The sequence below is a fragment of the Oncorhynchus keta genome, chromosome 35 (genome assembly GCF_023373465.1).
Source record: "Oncorhynchus keta strain PuntledgeMale-10-30-2019 chromosome 35, Oket_V2, whole genome shotgun sequence".
NCBI classification, from domain to species: Eukaryota; Metazoa; Chordata; class Actinopteri; order Salmoniformes; family Salmonidae; genus Oncorhynchus; species Oncorhynchus keta.
Window position 1 is genome coordinate 42213526 of NC_068455.1, and position 24997 is coordinate 42238522.

General features: G+C 42.9%; 1 protein-coding gene across 1 annotated transcript in view; it reads left to right on the forward strand.

Annotated features, from left to right (window-relative positions):
• Positions 1 to 13398, forward strand: part of tonsl (tonsoku-like, DNA repair protein) — a 32858-nt gene extending 19460 nt beyond the window's left edge. Inside the window, exons 19-28 of the mRNA XM_035752669.2 lie at positions 126 to 310; positions 673 to 770; positions 1255 to 1411; positions 4913 to 4991; positions 5302 to 5609; positions 6894 to 7065; positions 7332 to 7507; positions 12492 to 12565; positions 12715 to 12848; positions 12938 to 13398. Coding sequence (XP_035608562.1) covers positions 126 to 310; positions 673 to 770; positions 1255 to 1411; positions 4913 to 4991; positions 5302 to 5609; positions 6894 to 7065; positions 7332 to 7507; positions 12492 to 12565; positions 12715 to 12848; positions 12938 to 13137 — 1583 coding nt within the window. The 3' untranslated portion in view covers positions 13138 to 13398. The remainder of the gene's footprint in view (positions 1 to 125; positions 311 to 672; positions 771 to 1254; positions 1412 to 4912; positions 4992 to 5301; positions 5610 to 6893; positions 7066 to 7331; positions 7508 to 12491; positions 12566 to 12714; positions 12849 to 12937) is intronic.
• The last annotated feature ends 11599 nt before the right edge of the window (positions 13399 to 24997 follow it).

The following is a 24997-nucleotide window of genomic DNA, read 5'->3' on the forward strand; positions in this document are numbered from 1 at the left end:
CTATCTATGAACTATAAGGGGCAGTATTAGCCAGTGGAATCACAACCTGTTTTTTCTCTCTCTCTCTCTTTCTCTCTCTTTCTTTCTTTCTTTCTTTCTCTCTCTTTCTTTCTTTCGTCCTGCAGTGTCGACCTCCTCCAGTAGGGCTCTCCCTCTGCGTGGCATGCCGAGGCAGGTGAAGATGACTCAGCTCTCAGGCATGGTAATGCTGGGCCGCCGAGAGGTCAGCAGGCCACAGAGTCCCACCGTAACTGACGACGACGACCCTCAAGCTTCCACGCCGCCTCAGACCCGCTACAGCACTCAGCAGGTCAGAGAGATCAAGTGAAATCTGACCTGGGTTCAAATACTATTTCAAATCTTTCAAATAGCTTGAGCGTTTGATTTAGTCTGCCAGCGCGAGAGACAGAGTCAAGTCACATCATTACTGTAGCAAGATTCTGTTTTGGACTGTCAGGGATGGCAGTAGGGAGATGAAGGTCCTAAAGAGGTGAACGGACTTGCAAAGATATGTCGCAGACTCAGTTCATGGGTAGTTCATGGTTTGTAACGTAGAAATATATTTTACTAGACTGGTTCACCCATCACGGATCATTGACTTGAATGGGGATTTTGTTCTAGTAGTTCTATTTTTATCGTTTCTAAAATTGTATTTCTCTGCCTCAACCTCAGGTCCCAAACCAGACAGTCGCTGCGCCAACAATGCTTGCACCAATCAGAATGCGGGTCAGGGTTCAAGCTAACGTGTTTCTGATACCAGTACCACATAGGTTGGTGTATTTGTCTTCCTGCATGTATGTGTGAAAGAGAGTGAATGTCTAAAGTGGTACATTTAAATTGAAATGTTTGTCATTTAGCAGACGCTCTTATCTAGAGAGACTTACAGTAGCAATTGGGGTTAAGTGCCTTGCTCAAGGGCACTGGCAGATTCTTCACCTAGTCGGCTCAGTGGTTCGAATCTGTGACCTTTTGTTACTTGCCCAACAATCTTAACCGCTAGGCTACCTGCCGCACTTGGGGGACCCTTTTGGCCTTGCTTGAGATTCAGCTTCTATACTAAAATCAAACTTTATTTGTCACATTCGCCGAATACAACAAGTGTAGACTTTTCCGTGAAATGCTTACTTACAAGCCCTTAACCAACAGTGCAGTTCAAGAAGAAGACAATATTTTGTAACTGGGGGGGTGTGTGTTTGTGCGTGCTCATAACAGTGTGTGTCACTGTGTGTCACTGTGTGTCACTGTGTATTCCAGCGAGGCAGACTCATGCACAGTGTCGTGGCTATGTGAACAGGCGGCCCAGCGCTACTACCAGGCCTGTGGCCTCCTGCCACGCCTTTCGCTGCAGAAAGAGGGCGCTCTGCTTTCTCCCCAAGACCTGCTACTGGCTGTTCTCCACACCAATGAAGAGGTGATGCCAAACACTTACGATAGTGTGGAAATACACATAAAACACTGGAGGTTGGAATAATTGTGTGAGAATGATAATGCACCTTTAGTGTAAGAGCTGTTTGAAAAGACAGCCTGAAATTTCAGCCTGTTTTGGTAGGATGGAGTAAATTAATTAATAGACCAATAGGAAAGAGTTCCAAACTTCTCAAATCAAATTATATTAGTCACCTGCGCTGAATACAACAGGTGTAGTGGACCTTACAGTGAAATGCTTACTTACAAGCCCTTAACCGACAATGCAGTTTTAAGAAAATGCAAGGCAATGCAAATAGTCTGGGTAGCCATTTGATTAGCTGTTAAGGAGTCTTATGGCTTGGGGGTAGAAGCTGTTTAGAAGCCTCTTGGAACCGAGACTTGGCGCTCCGGTACCGCTTGCCGTGCGGTAGCAGAGAGAACAGTCTGACGAAGGTGGCTGGAGTCATTGACAATCTTTAGGACCTTCCTCTGACACAGCCTGGTATAGAGGTCCTGGATGACAGGAAGCTTGGCCCCGGTGATGTACTGGGCCGTACACACTACTCTCTGTGGTGCTTTGCGGTCAGAGGCAGAGAAGTCGCCATACCAGGCAATCGAGAGCATCCTGGCGGGCTGTATCACCGCCTGGTACGGCAACTGCTCCGCCCACAACCGTAAGGCTCTCCAGAGGGTAGTGAGGTCTGCACAACGCATCACCGGGGGCAAACTACCTGCCCTCCAGTACACCTACACCACCCGATGTTACAGGAAGGCCATAAAGATCATCAAGGACAACAACAACCTGAGCCACTGCCTGTTCACCCCGCTATCATCCAGAAGGCGAGGTCAGTACAGGTGCATCAAAGCTGGGACCGAGAGACTGAAAAACAGCTTCTATCTCAAGGCCATCAGACTGTTAAACAGCCACCACTAACATTGAGTGGCTGCTGCCAACACACTGACACTGACACTGACTCAACTCCAGCCACTTTAATAATGGGAATTGATGGGAAATGATGTAAATATATCACTAGCCACTTTAAACAATGCTACCTTATATAATGTTACATACCCTACATTATTCATCTCATATGCATACGTATATACTGTACTCTATATCATCGACTGCATCCTTATGTAATACATGTATCACTATCCACTTTAACTATGCCACTTTTGTTTACATACCCATCTCATATGTATATACTGTACTCGATACCATCTACTGTATCTTGCCTATGCTGCTCTGTACTATCACTCATTCATATATCTTTATGTACATATTCTTTATCCCCTTACACTGTGTATAAGACAGTAGTTTTGGAATTGTTAGTTAGATTACTTGTTGGTTATTACTGCATTGTCGGAACTAGAAGCACAAGCATTTCGCTACACTCGCATTAACATCTGCTAACCATGTGTATGTGACAAATACAATTTGATTTGATTCAACTCGTCAGGATGCTCTCGGTGGTGCAGCTGTAGAACCTTTTGAGGATCCGTCTCCTGAGGAGGAAAAGATTTTGTCGTGCCCTCTTCATGACTGTCTTGGTGTGCTTGGACATGTTAGTTTGTTGGTTATGTGGATGCCAAGGAACTTGAAGCTCTCAACCTGCTTCACTACAGCCCTTCGATGAGAATGGGGGCGTGCTCGGTCCTCCTTATCCCGTAGTCCTCAATCACCTCCTTTATCTTGGTCACGTTGAGGGAGAGGTTGTTGTCCTGGCACCACACGACCAGAACGCTGACCTCGTCCCTATAGGCTGTCTCATCGTTGTCAGTGATCAGGCCTACCACTGTTGTCATCGGCAAACTTAATGATGGTGTTGGAGTTGTGCCTGGCCACGCAGTCATGAGTGAACAAGGAGTACAGGAGGGGACTGCGCCCTCACCCCTGAGGGGCCCCCGTGTTGAGGATGTGTTGTTACCTACCCTTTCCACCTGGGGGCGGCCTGTCAGGAAGTTCATCTTCAAGTTGCAGAGGGACGTGTTTAGTCCCAGGGTCCTAAGCTTAGTGATGAGCTTTGAGGGCACTGTGGTGTTGAACACTGAGCTGTAGTCAATGAACAGCATTCTCACATAGGTGTTCCTTTTGTCCAAGTGGGAAAGGGCAGTGTAGATGCAATAGAGATTGCATCATCTGTGTATCTGTTGGTGCGGTATGCACATTGGAGTGGGTCTAGGGTTTCTGGGATAATGGTGTTGATGTGAGCCATGACCAGCCTTTCAAAGCATTTCATGGCTACAGAAGTGAGTACAACAGGTCGGTAGTCATTTAGGCAGGTTACCTTAGTGTTCTTGGTGGTCTGCTTGAAACATGTTGGTATTACGGACTCAGAGTATTTGAACTCAGAGGTTGAAAATGTCAGTGAAGACACTTGCCAGTTTGTCAGTGCATGCTCGGAGTACACGTCCTGGTAATCCCTCTGGGTCTGCAGCATTGTGAATGTTGACCTGTTTAAAGCTCTTACTCATATTGGCTGCGGAGAGCGTGATCACACAGTCGTCCGGAACAGCTGATGCTCTCATGCATATTTGAGTGTTATTTGAATCGAAGCGAGCATAGAAGTAATTTACCTTGTCTGGTAGGTTCGTATCACTGGGCAGCTCTCGGCTGGGCTTCCCTTTGTAGTCTGTAATGGTTTGCAAGCCCTGCCACATCCGACTAGCATCGGAGCCGGTGTAGTAGGACTCAGTCTCAGTCCTGTATTGACACTTTGCCTATTTGATGGTTCGTCGGAGGGCATAGTGGGATTTCTTATAGGCTTCCGGGTTAGAGTCCCGCTCCTTGAAAGCGGCAGCTCTACCCTTTAGCTCAGTGCGAATGTTGCCTGTGAACCATGGCTTCTGGTTGGGGTATGTACTGTACGTACAGTCACTGTGGGGACGATGTCCTCGATGCACTTATTGATGAAGCCAGTGGCTGATGTGGTGTACTCTTCAATGCCATCGGAAGAATCCCGGAACATATTCCAGTCTGTACTAGCAGAACAGTCCTGTAGTTTAGCATCTGTTCATCTGACCACTTTTTTTTATAGACAGAGTCACTGGTGCTTCTCTGCCAATAACAGTTAATTTCCCACTGCCCACTCCAACATTCCTAGCAACATTTGTGTTGCTAAGAATCTATTTTTGTACCCTTTGACCATTTTTATTGTAAACAATCACACGGAGGTACCTAATTGTTACCCAGAAATGATTTGATATTGAGATAATAACTGCTGCATTGGACCTTTCTAACCACTGACACAGGGTCAGATCTTATTTAATCCCTAAGAGTGAGGATATGGTAATCTGATCCTAGATCTGTCCGGTAGAAGAAACTCCTACCCTGAAATAGGCATAAGTAGGACTGTGATGGCAAATTCTGTTACTTGTGTTGATCGTCTGGAACAGTGCTGCCTCAGTTTTAAATGGTGTGAAGGATTGCAATATTAGAAACACAAATGTGTAATCTTTACAGTTGTTTATGTAGCGAGAAGGCTGATGATTATGTCCACTGCAGGTCCTGGCTGAGGTGTGTTCGTGGGACCTCCCCCCTCTTCCCGAGCGCTACAAGAAGGCCTGTCGCAGCCTGGCAGTGGGTGAGTATGTGAACAACTGATACCTCTCTGGTTAATTTCCTGCCGCGGAAATGTGCGAATAAGGGAAGGAAAGGGGGTCCGTTGCGCAATTTAATGCATTCAACCTAAATGTGTCTTCCGCATTTAACCCAACTCCTCTGAATCAGAGAGGTGCGTGGGGCTCCCTTAATCGACATCCAGTTCATCGGTGAATAACAGAATTCACAGTTTTGAGCATGTATCCCTCCCTAAATTACTGGTATTTGAAAAGCTGAAGTGCACTGTTAATCCATGCCATGTGTTTCTGTGTGCGTGTGTGTGTTGTCTCTAGAGGAGAACAAGCGTGTGGCTCGCCTGTGTGAGGTGCAGGACGGCAGTCCCTCTGTGTCAGTGTGTGGCCTCAGCCTGCCCCCCTCCTCCCTCTCCCCTCTCCTCCGTGCCCTCAAACTGCAGGCCAGCCTCACTCAGCTACAGCTGTCTGGCAACCGTCTCCACGATGACCTCTTCCCTGAGTTGGTCGCCGCTGCCGTCACCATGCCCCGGCTTCGCCATCTGGATGTGTCCGCCAATCACATCACGGGGGAGGGGCTTAAGAAGGCGGCAAACGCCTTGGAAGGGCAGACTCAACCTGCTTTCCCGGTAACTACACTGAACACAAATATAAACGCAACATGCAACAATTTTTTAAAAGTTTATAAAGTGAGTTACAGTTCATATAAGGAAATCAGTCAATTTAAATAAATTCATTAGGCCCTAATCTATGGATTTCACATGGGAATACAAATATGCTTCTGTTGCTCACAGACGCCTTTAAAAAAAGGTAGGGGTGTGGATCAGAAACCCAGTCCGTATCTGGTGTGACCATTTGCCTCTTTGCCTCACGTGACACGTATAGAGGCTGTTGATTGTGACCTGAGGAATGTTGTCCCACTCCTCTTCAATCACGGTGCGAAGTTGCTGGATATTGGCGGGAATTGAAAAACGCTGTCGTACACATCGATCTAGAGCATCCCAAACATGCTCAATGGGTGACATGTCTGGTGCGTATGCAGGCCATAGAAGAACTGGGACTTTTTCAGCTTCCAGGAATTGTGTACAGATACTTGCGACGTGGGGCCGCGCATTATCATGCTGAAACGAGGTGATGGAGGCGGATGAATGGCACGACAATGGGCCTCAGGATGTCGTCACGGTATTTCTGTGCATTCAAATTGCCATCGATAAAATGCAACTGTGTTCGTTGTCCATAGCTTATGCCTGCCCATACCATAACCCCACCGCCACCATGGGGCACACAACGTTGACATCAGCAAACCGCTCGCCCACACAATGTCATACACGCTGTCTGCCATCTGCCCGGTACAGTTGAAATCGGGATTCATCCGTGAAGAGCACACTTCTCCAGCGTGCCAGTGACCATTGAAGGTGAGCATTTTCCCATTGAAGTCGGTCACGACACCGAACTGCAGTCATGTCCTGGTCGGGACAATGACCCCGCAGATGAGCTTACCTGAGACGGTTTCTGACAGTCTGTGCAGACATTCTTCGGTTGTGCAAACCCACAGTTTCATCAGCTGTCTAGGTGGCTGATCTCAGACGATCCTGGTTTGGTTAGAAGCCAGATGTGGAGGTCCTGGCCTGGCTATTGTTCTATTCTGCACAGAGGTCATGTTATTTAAGAATAGTATATGACTGACCAAAAGTTTGAATCAATAATGTGGTGTGTATGTGTTCACTATTGTTGCTCACCTATAGGTTCGGCAATGTGTAGATCATTCATATCTAAACTATAAGAACAGGACGACGATGTAAAGGATGGCGTAGTGCGGCTACATCACGTCCGCCTTGCTACACATGGATGGATGTGTTGATGGCGAGCTAAACAAAATGGTCGTCTCTTCCCTCCCATCTCTCTCTCTCTAGTGTCTGGAGGAATTGGACCTGAGTGTGAACCCGCTGGGTGATGGTCTGTCCCAGGCCCTGTCCTGCCTGCTGTCAGCGTGCCCCCTACTGGCCAGCCTCTCCCTGCAGGCCTGCAACCTCACAGCCCGCTGCCTACAGCAACACCGTCTCCTACTGGCCAGAGCCTTGGCAGGTAAACAGGCTCATTAATATACCCCTTTCACACTGATATTCTAAATATTAGCATTAGCCACTCCAGAGTCCCGGGACCACCCATAGATAAAATGTATGCATGCATGACTGTAAGTCTCTTTTGGATAAATTGTATTTTATTATTATTATTATTAAATATAATGTATATAAATGGTGAAGGAGACAACTCTAAGTGGACACATTGCTATCTGTTTGAGGTAGTTTGAAATGTTCCAGAAGAATCAGTATCATCTCATCATCCTACAGGTACAGGGCACCTGAAGTCTGTGAATCTATCCCATAATGCTCTGGGCTCTACAGGCTTTGAGCTGGTCCTGAAGACTCTGCCTCTCCACTGTCTCACACACCTCCATCTGTCTGCCATCCGCTGTGGACCCGCTGACCACCCTGCTTTAGAACACCTGACGTCAGTCCTGTCCCAGGTACACAGCACATGCAAACACACAAATGCATGCGCGCGCGCGCGCGCGCACACACACACACACACACACACACACACACACACACACACACACACACACACACACAAATTCAAAAACTGCATCATCAAATTCAAATCAAATCAAATTGTATTTGTCACATACACATGGTTAGCAGATGTTAATGCGAGTGTAGCGAAATGCTTGTGCTTCTAGGTCCGACAATGCAGTAATAACCAACAAGTAATCTAACTAACAATTCCAAAACTACTGTCTTATACACAGTGTAAGGGGATAAGAATATGTACATAAAGATATATGAATGAGTGATGGTACAGAGCAGCATAGGCAAGATACAGTAGATGGTATCGGGTACAGTATATACATATGAGATGGGTATGTAAACAAAGTGGCATAGTTAGTGGCTAGTGATACATGTATAACATAAGGATGCAGTAGATGATATAGAGTACAGTATATACGTATGCATATGAGATGAATAATGTAGGGTATGTAACATTATATAAGGTAGCATTGTTTAAAGTGGCTAGTGATATATTTTACATCAATTCCCATTATTAAAGTGGCTGGAGTTGAGTCAGTGTGTTGGCAGTAGCCACTCAATGTTAGTGGTGGCTGTTTAACAATCTGATGGCCTTGAGATAGAAGCTGTTTTTCAGTCTCTCTGTCCCAGCTTTGATGCACCTGTACTGACCTCGCCTTCTGGATGATAGCGGGGTGAACAGGCAGTGGCTTGGGTGGTTGTTGTCCTTGATGATCTTTATGGCCTTCCTGTAACATTGGGTGGTGTAGGTGTCCTGGAGGGCAGGTAGTTTGCCCCCGGTGATGCGTTGTGCAGACCTCACTACCCTCTGGAGAGCCTTACGGTTGTGGGCGGAGCAGTTGCCGTACAAGGCAACTTAGAATACTTGCCATTAATTAAGCATTGTTTGGCGAAAGAACTGCACAAACTATCATATTCTCTAAGTAGCCTTAAGTGGGTGTAAATTTGTTTGTGAAGGTACACGAAAAGAAACTGCTGTGCAATTAAAAAAAAAAAATTGGTAAATTATAAAAATGCTATGATTTGGATATTGGCCAAACAATTGGTTAGGTTTCTGGTAACTCTTGTTTCTCTGTAACCAGTAAACCCATGCAGGTTACTGCCAAAATAAAGGAAACACTTGAGTAAATAATGGATATAAAGTATATATAATGCAGGTGCTTCCACACAGGTGTGGAACCTGAGTTAATTAGTATAAAAATGCCCAGCACTACCGTGTCCCATCTTGGCCTGGATGAGGGCAAGGTTCTTGGCAGTATGGCGAAGGACACTTCCAATTTTTGTTTGAGCTGGTAAGCAGAAAGCTAACTAAACCATCTAGCTTTTTGGGGTAATGTAGCGTAGACTAGTTTGCGTGTTCGCTGTAGTGATTCTAAAATGTTGCGACTAATGTTGTAGTTCCATTTCTCAGACGGCTAGTGACTCGTTAGCAACTTACTTATTTTGAGCACATAAAGGCTCTCCTAGAACAAAGCGTATAAGTTATCCTTAGCCTGTGTTAACCTCAGACCTTATTTTTGGCATATCTCCCTTATACCCTGTTTATTTTCCCCATTAATTTCCCCTTTAGGAATGCCCAACGGAACGAGAGGTAGAAAATCCTAACTAATTTCCGCTATTTTTAGGACGACAAGCTGGCGAGTTCTATAGAACACTTATGGAAGATTCTGGAGTGGATCCTGAAAAAAATGTTCATCTCAAACATGAAACACCTAATGATGGTATTTCTTATGGAAGAAGGGTGTCACATCCTTCTAATATACTTCCAGGCTCTTGTAGAATCTATGCCAAGGTGCATTGAGGTTGTTCTGGCCGGCTCGTAGTGGCCCAACTCCCTTTGTTGGTGTTTCCTTTATTTTGGCAGTTACCTGTACCACAGGCGCAGCTGAAAGCGTGTGGAAATAACATTTCACAGGTTGAAAAGGAAGCATGTCATTCACACTTATCTGCTGCACAACGTTGCCGTTTGCTATTCAGGCCAAGAGACATGTGCTGATATGTTAAGGAAGACACAATGGTTGTATCTTAAAGTGAATATAGCATTTGACTTAAAGGGGAGCTCCGGCAAGATTGTCTTCAATAGAGGAACAAATGTGGTGATGGTCCCCCTGTTAAGTAGGATTCATGTCGACTAATGTTTCAAGCTGGAGGCCAAGCTGAGAACTCAACATTGATATAATATTGTAAGTCGCTCTGGATAAGAGCGTCTGCTAAATGACTTAAATGTAAATGTAAATGTAATGGATGACATAGTACTAACTGCCTGATACTAAGCAGACCTGGGTTCAAATACTATTTACATTTATCAATTACTTTCACATACTGTACATTTTGAAGTAAGTATTCAGATATGGTTTATTTGAAAATACAAATAGTATAATATTTAAGCAATAAGGCCCAAGGAGGTGTGGTATATTGGCCATATATTGCATTTGGAAAGTATTCAGACCCCTTGACTTTTTCCACATTTTGTTACAGCCTTATTCTAAACTAAAATAGATTAAATGGAAATTCCTCAACAATCTACATGAAATAACCCATAATGACAAAGCGATAACATATTTTTAGACATTTGCCCATTTATTAAAAAGAACACATTTATTTACATAAGTATTCAGACCCTTTGCTTTGAGACTTGAAATTGAGGTCAGGTGCATCCTGTTTAAATTGATCATCCTTGAGATGTTTCTACAACTTGATTGGAGTCCACCTGTGGTAAATTCAATTGATTGGACACGATTTGGAAATGCACACACCTGTCTATATAATGTCCCACAGTTGACTGTATGTCAGAGCAAAAACCAAGCCATGAGGTTGAAGGAATTGTCCGTAGAGCTCAGAGACTGGATTTATGTTGAGGCACAGATCTGTGGAAGGGAGCCAAAACATTTCTGCAGCATTCAAGGTCCACAAGAACACAGTGGCCTCCATCTTTCTTAAATGGAAGAAGCCACTCCTCAGTAAAAGGCGCACGACAGCAAACTTTGAGTTAGCCCAAAGGCACCTAAAGGACTCTCAGACCATGAGAAACAAGATGCTCTGGTCGGATGAAACCAGATTGAACTCTTTGGCCTGAATGCCAAGCGTCACGTCTGGAGAACCTGGCACCATCCCTACAGTGAAGCATGGTGGTGGTGGATGTTTTTCAGCGGCAGGGACTGGGAGACTAGTCAGGATAGAAGGAAAGATGAACGGAGCAAATTATAGAAAACCTGCTCCAGAGCGCGCAGGACCTCAGACTGGTGAAGGTTCACCTTCCAACAGGACAACGGCCCTAAGCATACAGCCAAGACCACGCTGGAGTGGCTTCGGGGCAAGTCTCTGAATGTCCTTGAGTGGCCCAACCAGTGCCCGGACTTGAACCCGATCAAACATTTCTGGAGAGACCTGAAAATAGCAGTGCAGAGACGCTCCCCTTCCAACCTGACAGAGCTTGAGAGGATCTGCCTAGAATGTATGCACACATGACTGTAAGTCGCTTTGGATAAAAGCGTCTGCTAAATGGCATATATTATTATTATTATTATTAAGAATGGGAGAACTTCCCAAATACAGGTGTACCAAGCTTGTAGTGTCATACCTAAGAAGACTCGAGACTGTAATCCCTGCCAAAGGTGCTTCAACAAAGTACTGAGTAAAGGGTCTGAATAGTTTAAAGTTTTTTTATTTTTAATAAATGTGCAAAATTTCTAAAAAAAAAAAACAGTTTTTGCTTTGTCATAGGGTATTGGATGTAGATTGATGAGGGGAAATAAACAATTTAATCCATTTTCGAATATGGCTGTAACGTAACAAAATGTGGAAAAAGGCAAGGGGTCTGAATACTTTCCGAATGTACTGTATATCACTCTCCCCTGAGGTGTGTTATTGCTATTATAAAAGTAAATGACAGTTTTGTCATACCTGTGGTATACCACGGCTGTCAGCCAATCAGCATTCAGGGCTCAAACCACCCAGTTTATAATGAGCCCTGCATGATTGATAGCTGTGGAATATGAGACTGTATACTACGGGTATGACAAAACACTTATTTTTACTGCTCTAATTCCATTGGTAAACAGTTTATAATGGCAATAAGGCACCTCTGGGGTTTGTGATATATGGCCAATATACCACTGCTAAGGATTGTGTCCAAGCGTTGGGCACAATCTGACAGCATTGCCGTGGTATATTGTCCATATACCACACCCCCTCAGGCCTTTATTACTTAATTATTTCCATACAATTGCACGGTATAATTCAATGGCTATGAAGTTCATTCTTACATGTTCTATTTTTGAGCTGCTTTTGAAGGCAAACGTTGAATTGAAGACATTGGCATTGTTTAATTTGATTTTCATAATAGCAAGCCCAGGATGATGGTTTGGTTACCAAGGCAACTACTGCAACTATCTAGCCAGTAAACTTGCTAGCTACTTCAGTGGATGTTGTCACATTTTCTACTGGCAAATGAATACATTTCTTGCGGCAAATATGTTAAATTATAGCCATGGTATGTATAAAAGGGATAATCAACTCAGGGCTCTATGCGTTCTCTGCAAAATAATGCAACTCCGCTAACGTGTCGTGGAACATACCTTCCACGTCATGCATTATCTTCCAGAAAACACGTTTTTGGAAATCCACTTGAAGTATTGACATGTATTTGAAAAAAGAATTCACTCACTCAAATACACTCCCATCCATATCCATTTAACCAATAGAAGTAGTTGAATCGGGACACGTTTATTTGAACATTCTCACACATCAAATACATATTTAAATAAATGATCAAATACACACCCAGGTCTGGTACTAAGACGTACTACTAATACATCGTTATAATTGCCTGGTCAAGGGCACACCGTGAGATCAGGGATTTGATTGGTCCCTTGCTGAGTCACGGAGGACATGGTTCTGATTGGTTCTTTGTGTGTTCCACAGGATGACTGCTCCCTGACCCATCTAAGCCTGGGGGGAAATGGACTGACGGACAACAGCGTGGCCACCCTCGCCAGGTGTGTGTGCATTTTGTGTTTTCTCTCTATTCATGTCACCCTTGTCTTTTAGTTGAGCTGCCTGTGCCTTTTCCAAGTGTCCTCCCTGTACAGTACCTCTGGTTTATGTGACTGTCCAGGATTGAGATCCGTATGTTCTGTGTGTCCAGATGTCTGCCTGTCTGTCCCTCTGTGGTGTCTGTGGACCTGTCAGGGAACCCGGCGGTGACCTCAGCAGGACTCTACAGCCTCCTCTCCGCCCTCCGTGACGCCCAGAGACCTTTGACCCATCTCAACCTCCAAGGTAAATTAGGCCTATAGTAGTCTATTGGTTCTCAGACTGTATCTGTCTCTCTCTATGTCCCTCTAATTTGTTCCATCTCTCTTTCTCAGGTTGTCAGGTAGCCGGCCCCTGGGACAGCTGTAGTTTGGACGGCCTGTCAGAACAGGTCCAGGACCTGCGGCTGTGCTCCCAGAGGCTCAACAAACTGGACCGCGAGGTCCTGCAGCAGACCTGGGGCAAGAGGACTCCCGTGGGCCACTTCCTCTCCAGAGATGCCAAGTGCCTGCTCACTGTTGCCCCCTCACTGTGAGGACGCCTCCTTGAGTTCTCACATCGTTAAAGACTAGTGTCACTTGGATTCCAATACATACACTTGAGATGATTTACACCCTTTGGTCGTCGTATTTGTGGCATATTTTGGTGACACAGGCTGCAGAAGGATCTCTGAATGAATGATCTTGTATGCATAATGTAGATATAATTTTCTGTGTTTGTGGGTGCGTTTATATATGTCTATGTATTTGTATGTATTCAATGGAAAACAAAAAAAATAAAGTGAACATGATTGTCATTATTTTTGGGCTGTTTATTTCCATGGTGCTTTTTTCCATGCAACCTCACAAAATTTGCTGATTTTACAGTCAAACTGTGAAATTATTAAATCCCTCGCTCCTGTCTTCTAGTCTCTTTCCTCAGCTGCTGTCTCCGACACAACTCTCAGGGTGGAGCATCATGAGTCTTGCAAACGAGGCTGTTCCCCGCCTACTTGGTGTGAGCTTCTGAAGACAGTTGCACACTGTGGTTTCCTACCTTGTTAGTTAACCCACTGACTGGTCTTCTCACTGTTGAATAGTTCCACAGAGGATGGTGTTGGGTGGGCTTCAAGCAGAGGTAGGAGGAGCTATAGGAGGTCCGGCTCATTGTAATGTCTAGAATGGAATTAATGGAATGGTATCAAACATGGAAACCACATGTCCTCCTATAGCTCCTCTCACCAGCCTCCACTGGCTTCAAGATCATGTGGGAAAAGTGCCTACTCACACACCTCAGTGTTGCACAATATGACTCAGCGATTGGGCCAAGGTGATTATGGTTAGAACTAATTTCTTTACCAGTCATTTCCAATTTATAAAAAAATCTGTAAATGGTTTCTGATGGTGCTACTGCCACCTTGTTAACTGTTTAAGTAGACCCAAACAGAAGCCATGGATTACAGGCAACATCCGCACGGAGCTAAAGGGTAGAGCTGGCGCTTTCAAGGAGCGGGACTATAACTCGGAAGCCTATAAGAAATCCCCCCTCTGACAAACCATCAAACAGGCAAGCGTCAATACAGGACTAAGATTGAATCGTACTACATCGGCTCCGACGCTCGTCGGATGTGGCAGGGCTTGCAAACAATTACAGACTACAAAGGGAAGCACAGCCACGAGCTGCCCAGTGACACAAACTTACCAGATGAGCTAAATTACTTCTATGCAAGTAACACTGAAACATGCATGAGTGCACCAGCCGTTCCGGACGACTGATCACGCTCTCCGTAGCCGATATGAGTAAGACCTTTAAACAGGTCAACAGTCACAAGGCCAGAGAGATTACCAGGACGTGTACTCCGAGCATGCGCTGACCAACTGGCAAGTGTCTTCACTGACATTTTCAACCTCTCCCTGACTGAGTCTAATACCAACATGTTTTAAGCAGACCACCATAGTCCATGTGTCCAAGAGATGATTGTTGACTAAAGGAAAAGGAGGACAAAGCACGCCCCCATTCTCATCGTCGGGGCTGTTAGTGGAACAGGTTGAGAGCTTCAAGTTCCTTGGTGTCCACATCACCAATAAACTATCATAGTCCAAACACACTAAGACAATTGTGAAGATGGCACGACAAAGCCTATTCCCCCTCAAGAGACTGAAAAGATTTGGCATGGGTCCTCAGATCCTCAAAAGGTTCTACAGCTGTACCATCGAAAGCACTGGTTGCATCACTGCCTGGTATGGCAACTGCTCTGCCTCCGACCGCAAGGCACTACAGAGGGTAGTGTGTACATCCCAGTACATCACAGGGCTAAGCTTCCTGCCATCCAGGACCTCTATACCAGGAGGTCAGAGGAAGGCCCTAAAAATGGTAAAAGACTTCAGCCACCTTATTCATAGACTGTTCTCTCTGCTATCGAATGGCAAGCAGTACTGGAGCGCCAAGTCGAGGTCCAAGAGGCTTCTTAACAGCTTCTACCCGCAAGCTTACAAGACTCCTGAACAGCTAAACAAATGGCTACCCAGACCCCTCTTTTATGCTGCTGCTACTCTGTTTATAATCTATGCATTGTCACTTTAACTACCTACATGTACATATTACCTCAATTACCTTAACTATCCAGTGCCCCCACACATTGACTCTCTACCGGTACCCCCTGGATATAGCCTCACTTGTTATTTTACTGCTGCTTTTAAATGATTTGTTTCTTTTATTTTCTATTTAAAACGTTTTCTTAACACTTCTTTTTATTTATTTTTCTTAACTTCTTAAAGCATTGTTGTTAAGGGCCTGTAAGTAAGCATTTCACTGTAAGGTCTACCTACACCTGTTGTATTCAGAGCATGTGTCAAGTAAAATTTGATTTGATGTGTAAACTGTTGCTAACTACAGTATTATGGTATAGGACAGTGTTGCAAACGTGCAGCAAGTGCATATCTGTGGTCATGTTCTCTTCCCACAGCTGCTGTGCTAACCTTTAAGTGTAAGGCAAGCCAGAGTTAGACATGTCAAATATGAGAACTCTGGTTAGGGTGCACAATTAACAATACTTTATTTGGGAAAGGTAGGAAGTGTCTCTTAAAAACAAGGGTGTACTGGGACAAATTCCCCTCTCTCATTTTACAGTTCCGGTGACTGGTGAAACATGGTCCTTTTTTTTTAACCAGCTCATGTTTAATAAAAACAGTTAAAAGCACCACTGGAGATACAACTCACCAGTATAACTGTGCCTCTTGCCTACCTGGCGTGCAGTCTGTCTCTGTCTGCCTGTCACTGTCTTTCTGTCTGTGATTCTCCTTGTGCTCCTCTGGTGTCACTCTGTCTGTCACTGTCACTCCTAAGTGTTAATTGCTATTACATACATGTATAGAGCCAACATATTAACTGGCATTACATCTGTGTGTCTCTCTACTCCTATATCTACTGTACTCACTTCTGAGCTGTCTCTGCTAAAAACTAGTATCCTTTCCCACTGCACTGGTACCAGAAGAACAGGGGACCACACTGCATGTGCTGGGCCCAGCAACTTCCTACTTATGAATGAACACATTTATTAGATATAGAATAAATATTACTGAATAAATGCGTAATAGATGACCATTGGCTTATATAATACCTTATAACAGCCAAACTACATATTTCAGATTAGTGCATTTCAAGTGTTCCCCCCCTGCCCACTTTAGATACGTGTTTAAGTATTAGGCTACATATGATTCAATACAATAAACCAGAGTGAGAGAAGGAGAGGGAGAGACTGTAGCCAATTGCTACATTAAGGAATTGGCAGTCTCTCTCCCCCTCTCTCTGTTTTCTTCTATTGAATTAAATTGACAACCTTCTGTGTTTGTCAAAGAACTATGCCGGGACTAGTTAATGTGGATGCAGATAGATTTCCAGCATGGTTCTTCATTTGACAGTGTGATAGGCGGGACTTTCCAGCCTCCAGAGTCACTTCTTTACGACAGCTAATAACCTCACTTGCTGGGTTGAAGAGACTGAGACTCAGAAGCGAATACACATTGATAAAACAATTCAAATAAGAACAATTGTTATTTACAATGACGGCCTACCCCAGCCAAACCTTAACCCGGACGACGCTAGACCAATTGCGCGCCGCCCAATGGGACTCTCAATCACAGCCTGTTGTGATACAGCCCAGGATCTGCAGTGATGCCTCTAGCACTGATGCAGTGCCTTAGACCGTTGCGCCACTCGGGAGCCCTGAGTGACAAGATTGTGTAAAGCTGTCATCAAGGCAAAGGGTGGCTACTTTGAAGAATCTCAAATATAAATACATTTTGATTTGTTTAACACTTTTTTACTTATATGATTCCATAAGTTTTATTTCATAGTTTTGATGTATTCACTATTATTCTACAATGTAGAAAATAGTAAAAATAAAGAAAAACCATTGAATGAGTAGGTGTTCAAACTTTTGACTGGTACTGTATATATTGAATTTAATTTAATTTTAATTTTTACTTCATCTTTACAATCATTTTTATGATCTTTTGATTGAAACTCTTCAGTTTTTGTTGGAAAGAGAATGGTTAATACTGAAGAGAAAAAAATATCCAATCAGGATTTTCTTTGGTGGTTTCTGGGTATTTAAATTGAGCTAACTCCGTCCAAAGTGGGACAGAAGGCCCAGATAGCCTAGTTAGGTCATGCTCAGTTCGTACTTTCTCAGGGATTTTGATGAGAAGACCTTTTCAGTTGATATACTGTTGAGAGATTTATCTGAACACATTTGTTCATCGGGGAGGAGGATGTTGCAACTTTAATGGGTTACAGAGTTAATGTGTACAGTTAATTCATTGAGCTGTAGCTTAAGATATTTTATTTTACAGTTATTTACATATGTAAGAGTAATTGTATTAGAATTAATGTGATGGAGATTGAGAGAACTATGTACATATTTATGTTGTATTGGTTAATATTGGATTACGCTATTGACTGCAAGTACCAGAATGCCCTGCGAAAAGAAGGAATAAAAAACGAGAACACGCCAGTTATGTACAAGTGACAAGATTATCCTGGCTTTCGCTAGCTAATTTCTTTTACTGTTTTGTAGAATCTAAAGTGGTAAAATGTAATGTGGTAAAATGTATTATTACTAAAAAAGAAGCTTTCATCTCACAACCGAAGTCCCGAGTCATTACTTTGAAGGTAGTTAGTTATTCTATAGTTATCAACTTCAAGGTGGATGTTGTTGCTAATAACGAGGTAAAGACATTTCAAGTTGGATATTCGACGGATATTCGCGCGTTCAATCCACTTGAGCCACAGACACCAAATAATGGTCATGCTGTTGGAAGAATTGTGCACCAATTTGCACAGGTCTTATTTTCACGATTTGGACATTCATTCACTTTCCACCGCTAATAAACGTGGAAATGTGAGCAGCATTTTGTATTCTTAGTTGAATTAGTTTGGGAGCGTAAACAAAGTACAAACCTTTTTTTACATTAGAATTTCAGTAGCTCCTTGGTCATGTGACTTAATGACTTCAAACAAGGTTCAGAATGTCCACTGACTACCCTTCTATATTGCACACCCTATAGTTTGTCCATTTTCATCTCACATGGTTTTACATTTTAAAAATCAATGTATAATTTCAATAGCTCCTTGGTCATGTGACCTAAGGACTTCTAACAAGGTTCAGAATGTCCCATCTGTGGGCCTACACATTGCACATCCTTTAGTTTGTCCATTTTCATCTCACATGGTTTTACATTAATATTTCAAAATGTAGAATTTCAATAGCTCCTTGGTCATGTGACCTACTGACCTCAAACAAGGTTCAGAATGTCCACTGACTATACCTTCATATCGCACATTCTGATGTTTGTCTACTTTCATCTCATGCTATTAGACTTAAATCTGCAAGCTTTTTTGAAGTTAACAAATGTTCCACACTCGCAATAACTATCTTTCACATGGACACTGTAAAGATCCGCAAATGGCTGTATGTGGTATGGATCAAGGACAAGAGAGGTGTTCGAACAGAGGTGCTTAAAGGAAGGCGCACAGGTAGGCCTCATGAAAAACAATGTTTCATATGCGCTTTTTTTAATCACAGTAATAGGCAGTGGTTTGTCAGTCAGAGTGAGCTTGATAATGTGAAAGAATATTTTTCATAGCATCACTTTCATATACTGAACATTAAGACAAATCCTTCTACGTTGAGTATTAGAACACAGTTTACATAACCTGATAATGATTTGATATTTCAGTGCATTCAAAACAAGCCACCTGCAGACAACTTACAAAATGCAATAATGCATTTGAGGGTTAATTTGTCTGATGAAAATAGTTATTTGATGTATGGCCTACTATTTCTAACTGGACAAATAAATTGCTATGTCTTTTCTGAGTAAAATCCTTTTTCCAAAATTGATTTAGGCACATTTTCGTGAAGAGGTATGAGGGGTTATATTGCTTCCCCAGTATCTGCATGAACCACCAGGCCAAGTGTTTTTGGTTGACCCTGCTGGACAGAAAGAGAAGTAGGAATCGGAACACGCTGCATTCAAATTCAGGTCTTAGTTATTCCATTGTACTGGATCTAATACATATTAGCATTTTACATACATTCATAAGTGTAATAAGTTTGTATGACATACTGTGAAAAACTCTCTTGGCTGCTGGCTCTGTCACTTTCAGACATGCGCAGAGCAGACTGAAAGGGGAAGGGGAGCTCTTGACTTGAACCACAGGTGTTCTCTGTATAGAGAGAGTAATCCAAAAGGCACAGACACACCCCTTGACTTTCAATTGGCCCCGTTGACCTGTATGTATTCTCTCCTGATTGGCTCTGTGGTACACAGTCTGGCAGTCTGACAAAAGTGCCAAAGGTATGAGGAGAGACATCCTCCTTTGTATTTATGTGAAAAAATATTTCCTAACTCTTTGGATCCTATTCTTGGACAGTTAGAAGACCCAATACATCAATGCAAAAAAATAATTATTACTAATTACTGTCCATGAGTAACCTCAACCTTGTGGGTCTGTGGGTGTTTGGGCCAATAAAGTGCAAACTCAATTCTACCAGTGACAAGTCTCTCATGCCCCTATGAATGGGGACACAGGGCAATAGATTTTAATCTAAACCAGCCCTTTTTTACTGGAGTACTCTAACCCCTAATTGGGGCTCTTTTCTTGACACACAGTAACAGTTTACCAAATAAGAAGTCAAAAAGATTTTTAAAATTAGATTGTTGTAAGGGTGTATTACGTCCTGTGCTGGTCACATTGTCATATCCATTCTGGATTCTGAGTGGTAAAATCATAGCTGAAAAATTCCTCTGTGTGTGTATACATTTTCCCCCAAGACAGAACTGCCAAAGGTATTGGAGTTGCAATCTACTGCAGAGTTCTGTCATGCTATCCAGGTCTGTGCCCAAACAGTTCGAGCTTCTACTTTTAAAAATCCACCTTCACAGAAATAAGTCTCTCACTGTTGCCGCTTGTTACAGACCCCCGTCAGCCCCCAGCTGCACCCTGGACACCATGTGTGAATTAATTGCCCCCCATTTATCTTCAGAGTTTGTACTGTTAGGTGACCTAAACTGGGATATGCTTAACACCCCGGCCATCCTACAATCTAAGCTAGATGCCCTCAATCTCACCCAAATTATCATGGAACCTACCAGGTACAACCCCATATCCGTACACTTGGGCACCCTCATAGATATCATCCTGACCAACCTGTCCTCTATATACACCTCTGCTGTTTTCAAAATACAAAAAAATACACCTCTGCTGTCTTCCAGGATCTCATTGATCACTGCCTCGTAGCCTGCATCCGTAATGGGTCCGCGGTCAAACGACCACCCCTCATCATTGTCAAATGGTCCCTAAAACACTTCAGCGAGCAGGCCTTTCTAACCGACCTGGCCCGGGTATCCTGGAAAGATATTGACCTCATTCTGTCAGTAGAGGATGCCTGGTTATTCTTTAAAATTGCTTTCCTTAAATAAGCATGCCCCATTCAAAACAATGTAGAACAAGGAACAGATATAGCCCTTAGTTCACTCCAGACCTGACTGCCCTTGACCAGCACAAAAACATTCTGTTAGGAACTTATCGTCAGACTCAACAGCCTTTGTTTCTCAAATGACTGCCTCGCCTGGTTCACCAACTACTTCTCAGATAGAGTTCAGTATGTCAAATCGGAGGGCCTGTTGTCCGGACCTCTGGCAGACTCTATGGGGGTGCCACAGGGTTCAATTCTCGGGTCGACTCTTTTCTCTGTATACATAAATCATGTTGCTCTTCCGGCTGGTGATTCTCTGATCCACTTCTACGCAGACGACACCATTCTGTATACTTCTGGCCCTACTTTGGACACTGTGTTAACTAACCATACAATTATCCTTCTGTGGCCTCCAACTGCTCTAAAAATGCAAGTAAAACTAAATGCATGCTCTTCAACTGATTGCTGCCCGCACCTGCCTGCCCGCCTAGCATCACTACTCTGGACGGTTCTGACTTAGAATATGTGGACAACTACAAATACCTAGGTGTCTGGTTAGACTGTAAACTCTCCTTCCAGACTCATATTAAAGCATCTCCAATCCAAAATCAAATCTAGAATCGTTGCCAAACATACCCTCGTAAAACTGATTATCCTACCGATCCTTGACTTCGGCGATGTCATTTACAAAATAGCCTCCAACACTCTAATCAGCAAATTGGATGCAGTCTATCACAGTGCCATCTGTTTCGTCACCAAAGCCCTATATACCACCCACCACTGCAACCTGTATGCTCTCGTTGGCTGGCCCTCGCTTCATATTCGTCGCCAAACCCACTGGCTCCAGGTCATCTATAAGTCTTTGCTAAGTAAAGCCCCGCCTTATCTCAGCTCACTGGTCACCATAGCAGCACCCACCCGTAGCACTCGCTCCTGCAGGTATATTTCACTGGTCACCCCCAAAACCAATTCCTCATTTGGCCGCGTTTCCTTACAGTTCTCTGCTGCCAATGACTGGAACGAATTGCAAAAATCACTTGCCTTACCTCCCTAATCTTACTTGATTTGCAAACACTGTATAAATACTTTTCTATTGTGTTATTGACTGTACGTTTGTTTATTCCATGTGTAACTGTGTTTTGTTGTTTGTGTCACACTGCTTTGCTTTATCTTGGCCGGGTCGCAGTTGTAAATGAGAACTTGTTCTCAACTGGCTTACCTGGTTGAATAAAGGTGAAATAATTTTTTTAATAAAATACTGTATGTGGGAATGTCTTATGTCCGTCCTACATGTAGTGATGGTACATGGAATATTCCTCAACTGCATATATCATAAATCGCTATTGCAAATAGAAGTATTATGTTCAACAACTGACATTTTCAGATATTATTTTGACAAACACACTTTGGTGCTTACAATTCATTCTCTATTGTCATAGACTTGATAGGCACTGTCATCTGTGATCTTTGTGATGACTTTCTTTAGGCACGTACTGATGAAACTGTCACTTAATTATTTTTTCTTAAAGTCCACAAACGCTCTGCATTTATTCACTCTGTGATAATTTTTCAGTTTTTGATTTGTTAAAAAAGTTTGAAATATCCAATAAATGTCGTTCCACTTCATGATTGTGTCCCACTTGTTGTTGATTCTTCACAAAAAAATACAGTTTTATATCTTTATGTTTGAAGCCTGAAATGTGGCAAAAGGTCGCAAAGTTCAAGGGGGCCGAATACTTTCGCAAGGCACTGTACATCAAAAAATATTTTATTTTTTGGTGTAGATGGCCAAGGAAGTTGCACAGAACTTCCCCAACATCCCAAATTGATATGGAACCTTCAAAAACACATGGAGCAAGTGCGAAAAGAAATGGCTGAGGATATACTAAAAATGTCTGGTATGTAATGACATTTAATTCAAAGTAAATGTAAATTCTTTATTTTTATGTAGTTGTGTCGGACAGCCATATGTTCAGTTCATGCCTATGATTTCAGAGTTCAACAAAGCCAACAACTGCTACATGTGTGCCACTGATGAAGAACCTGGATGTGGCCCAAAGACTGCCTGGGTTAGTAACATGTTTATCATCTTTCGACAACAGTGATGGCATGTAAGGCAATTTATGATATAACACAATGGGTGGCTAATTCGTCATACTACATTGATATTTGATATTATTTATAACGTGTTACATTTTGTTTTAGATTGAATGTTTTGCATGCCAAAGGTGGTTCCATGTGCTGTAACTAGGAATGAAGACACAATAGTTAAACAGAGCAAACAACACAAACTGGAAGTGCTGTCTTTGTTGTTGAAAATGTATGCTATACCCCATCCACACTGAAGAGGCTCTGACATGTACATCAACCAGGGATAAAGAGAAAGTTAACACTGTGAAATGTTTCATACTTATTTTAAGTTGTATGTTGACACGTTGGAAAAGATTAAAGGTCTACAATTTCTGTTTAATTTGTCAATATTCCATTTTTATTCATTGATTTACTGGCCACCATTACCGTGGTTACATGTTCAGTATATGTATTGACCAGCAAACCCACTGCAGCCTACCTCACTAGCTCACTCTCCATCCCTGCTTTGGACAATTAATAGCATGACTCTCGTACTTTGCCCTTTTCCTTTATGGTTGATATTAACGAAGTAAGGAGATATTATCTGTCTTTCTCCTATGGGAAAACTGGGAAAATAAGTACTTAGAACTATCAATTATTATAGATAAATATTAAAGAAAATGGTTAACACAACACTGGACTGAACCCCCTAATTGTCAAACTAATATTAATGTACAACAAGATATAAGAGATATAACTAGAGGTTATGCCGTATGGGTGTATATCCACTGCATGCTTCTTAGGTGTGTAATTGACATGACCAAGGAGCAATTGAAATTTAAACTGTAAAATGTATGTTAAACTGCATGATTTTACAGTACACAAACAAGAGTTTAATATAGAAGGGTACATTCTGCACCATGTTTGAAGTCAGTAGGTCACATGACCAAGGAGCTATTGAAATTTTACATTTTGAAAAATGAATGTAAAATCTTGTGAGATGAAAATGGACTAACTAAAGGGTGTACAATATAGAAGGGTAATCAGTGGACATTCTGAACCTTGTTTGAAGTCACTAGGTCACATGACCAATGAGTAATTGAAATTCAAAAAATTTAAATAATTCATTTAAAATAGTGCAAGATGTAAATCGACAAAAAAAAGGTGTGTGCAATGTGTGTATGCCATCGGGTTAGCTAGAACCTGTTTTGAAAGTTTTAGGAGTAATGGTTAAAGAGCTATTGAAATGTTTAAAAAAAAAGATTTGTCACTATGTTGACGGTCCCTAACTGCTGTTGGTGGACGTAAGGAAAACTACAGGCGAATATCCGTCGAATATCCAACCTGAAACTGTCTTTACCTCGGTTTTGCTAATTTGTTTGCGTCACCGTTATGGTCGCTGGTCTTTCAGCAACCACCAGCCTGCCACCTTTGATGTGGCATGGTTGTTGTTGCTATTGTTGATAGTGTGACAGTGTTGTTAGGGTACCATAGGTTGTGTAAACAGTGTTTTTGTTTTGCTAGTCACATTATTTTATGTGTCACACGTTGTGTCCATGCCGGTTCTGTCTTTGTGAATGCGGCAGCCCGGAGCGCAGCTAGGCCTGTTTGATTCATTCATAATGTCATCAAAAAGCATTTATAAAACTAGAAAGGTCCGACTATAGAAAATATAATGTCTGGCGTATTAAGGGATTTTTGAGTTTGATACAGAAGGCATGGGGTCCCAACGATCCGCCGACTTTCCATGTGATCTCCTGCGGAAACAATGAAAAAGTCCTCCAGGAGGACCCCATCATGATGCTGCACCCAGTGATCCACCTGTCTTGGGACATTTGACTCCCAAGGACACATTGAATGGGCAACCGTGCATGTCTACCAACCATTAGAAAGTGTGGAGTGTACCCAGTCCTGCTGTGGACTGTATTGTTGTAGGCTTGAAGGATAGCTGGTAGCTGTTCTTCCCAATGTGCCTGCACTTCTTCGCTCAGTGTGTTTAACAGAGTCAACAGTGTCTGGTTCATCCTCACAAGTATCCCCATTCAAATTCACACAGCTGTTTGACCACTGTGGACTCAAGTTGTCCCTCGGTTGCTGTGAACACGCTTGGGGTAACCAAAGGTTTTGAAGAGGTGTTTCCATAGCTCTCAAGCTGTGTTGTGGTCCGTCTGGTCCTTTGTGGGCCCAGCCCATGTGTACCTCATCAACCATCATCAGTAAGTGGGAACATGTGTCGGCTGGGCGACCCAGGGAGAGGTAAATCAAATGTTATTTGTCGCATGCGCCGAATACAACAGGTGTTGTATGACCATGAAATGCTTACTTACAAGCCCTTAAACCCAAGAAATAGTATTAAGGGCCTCCC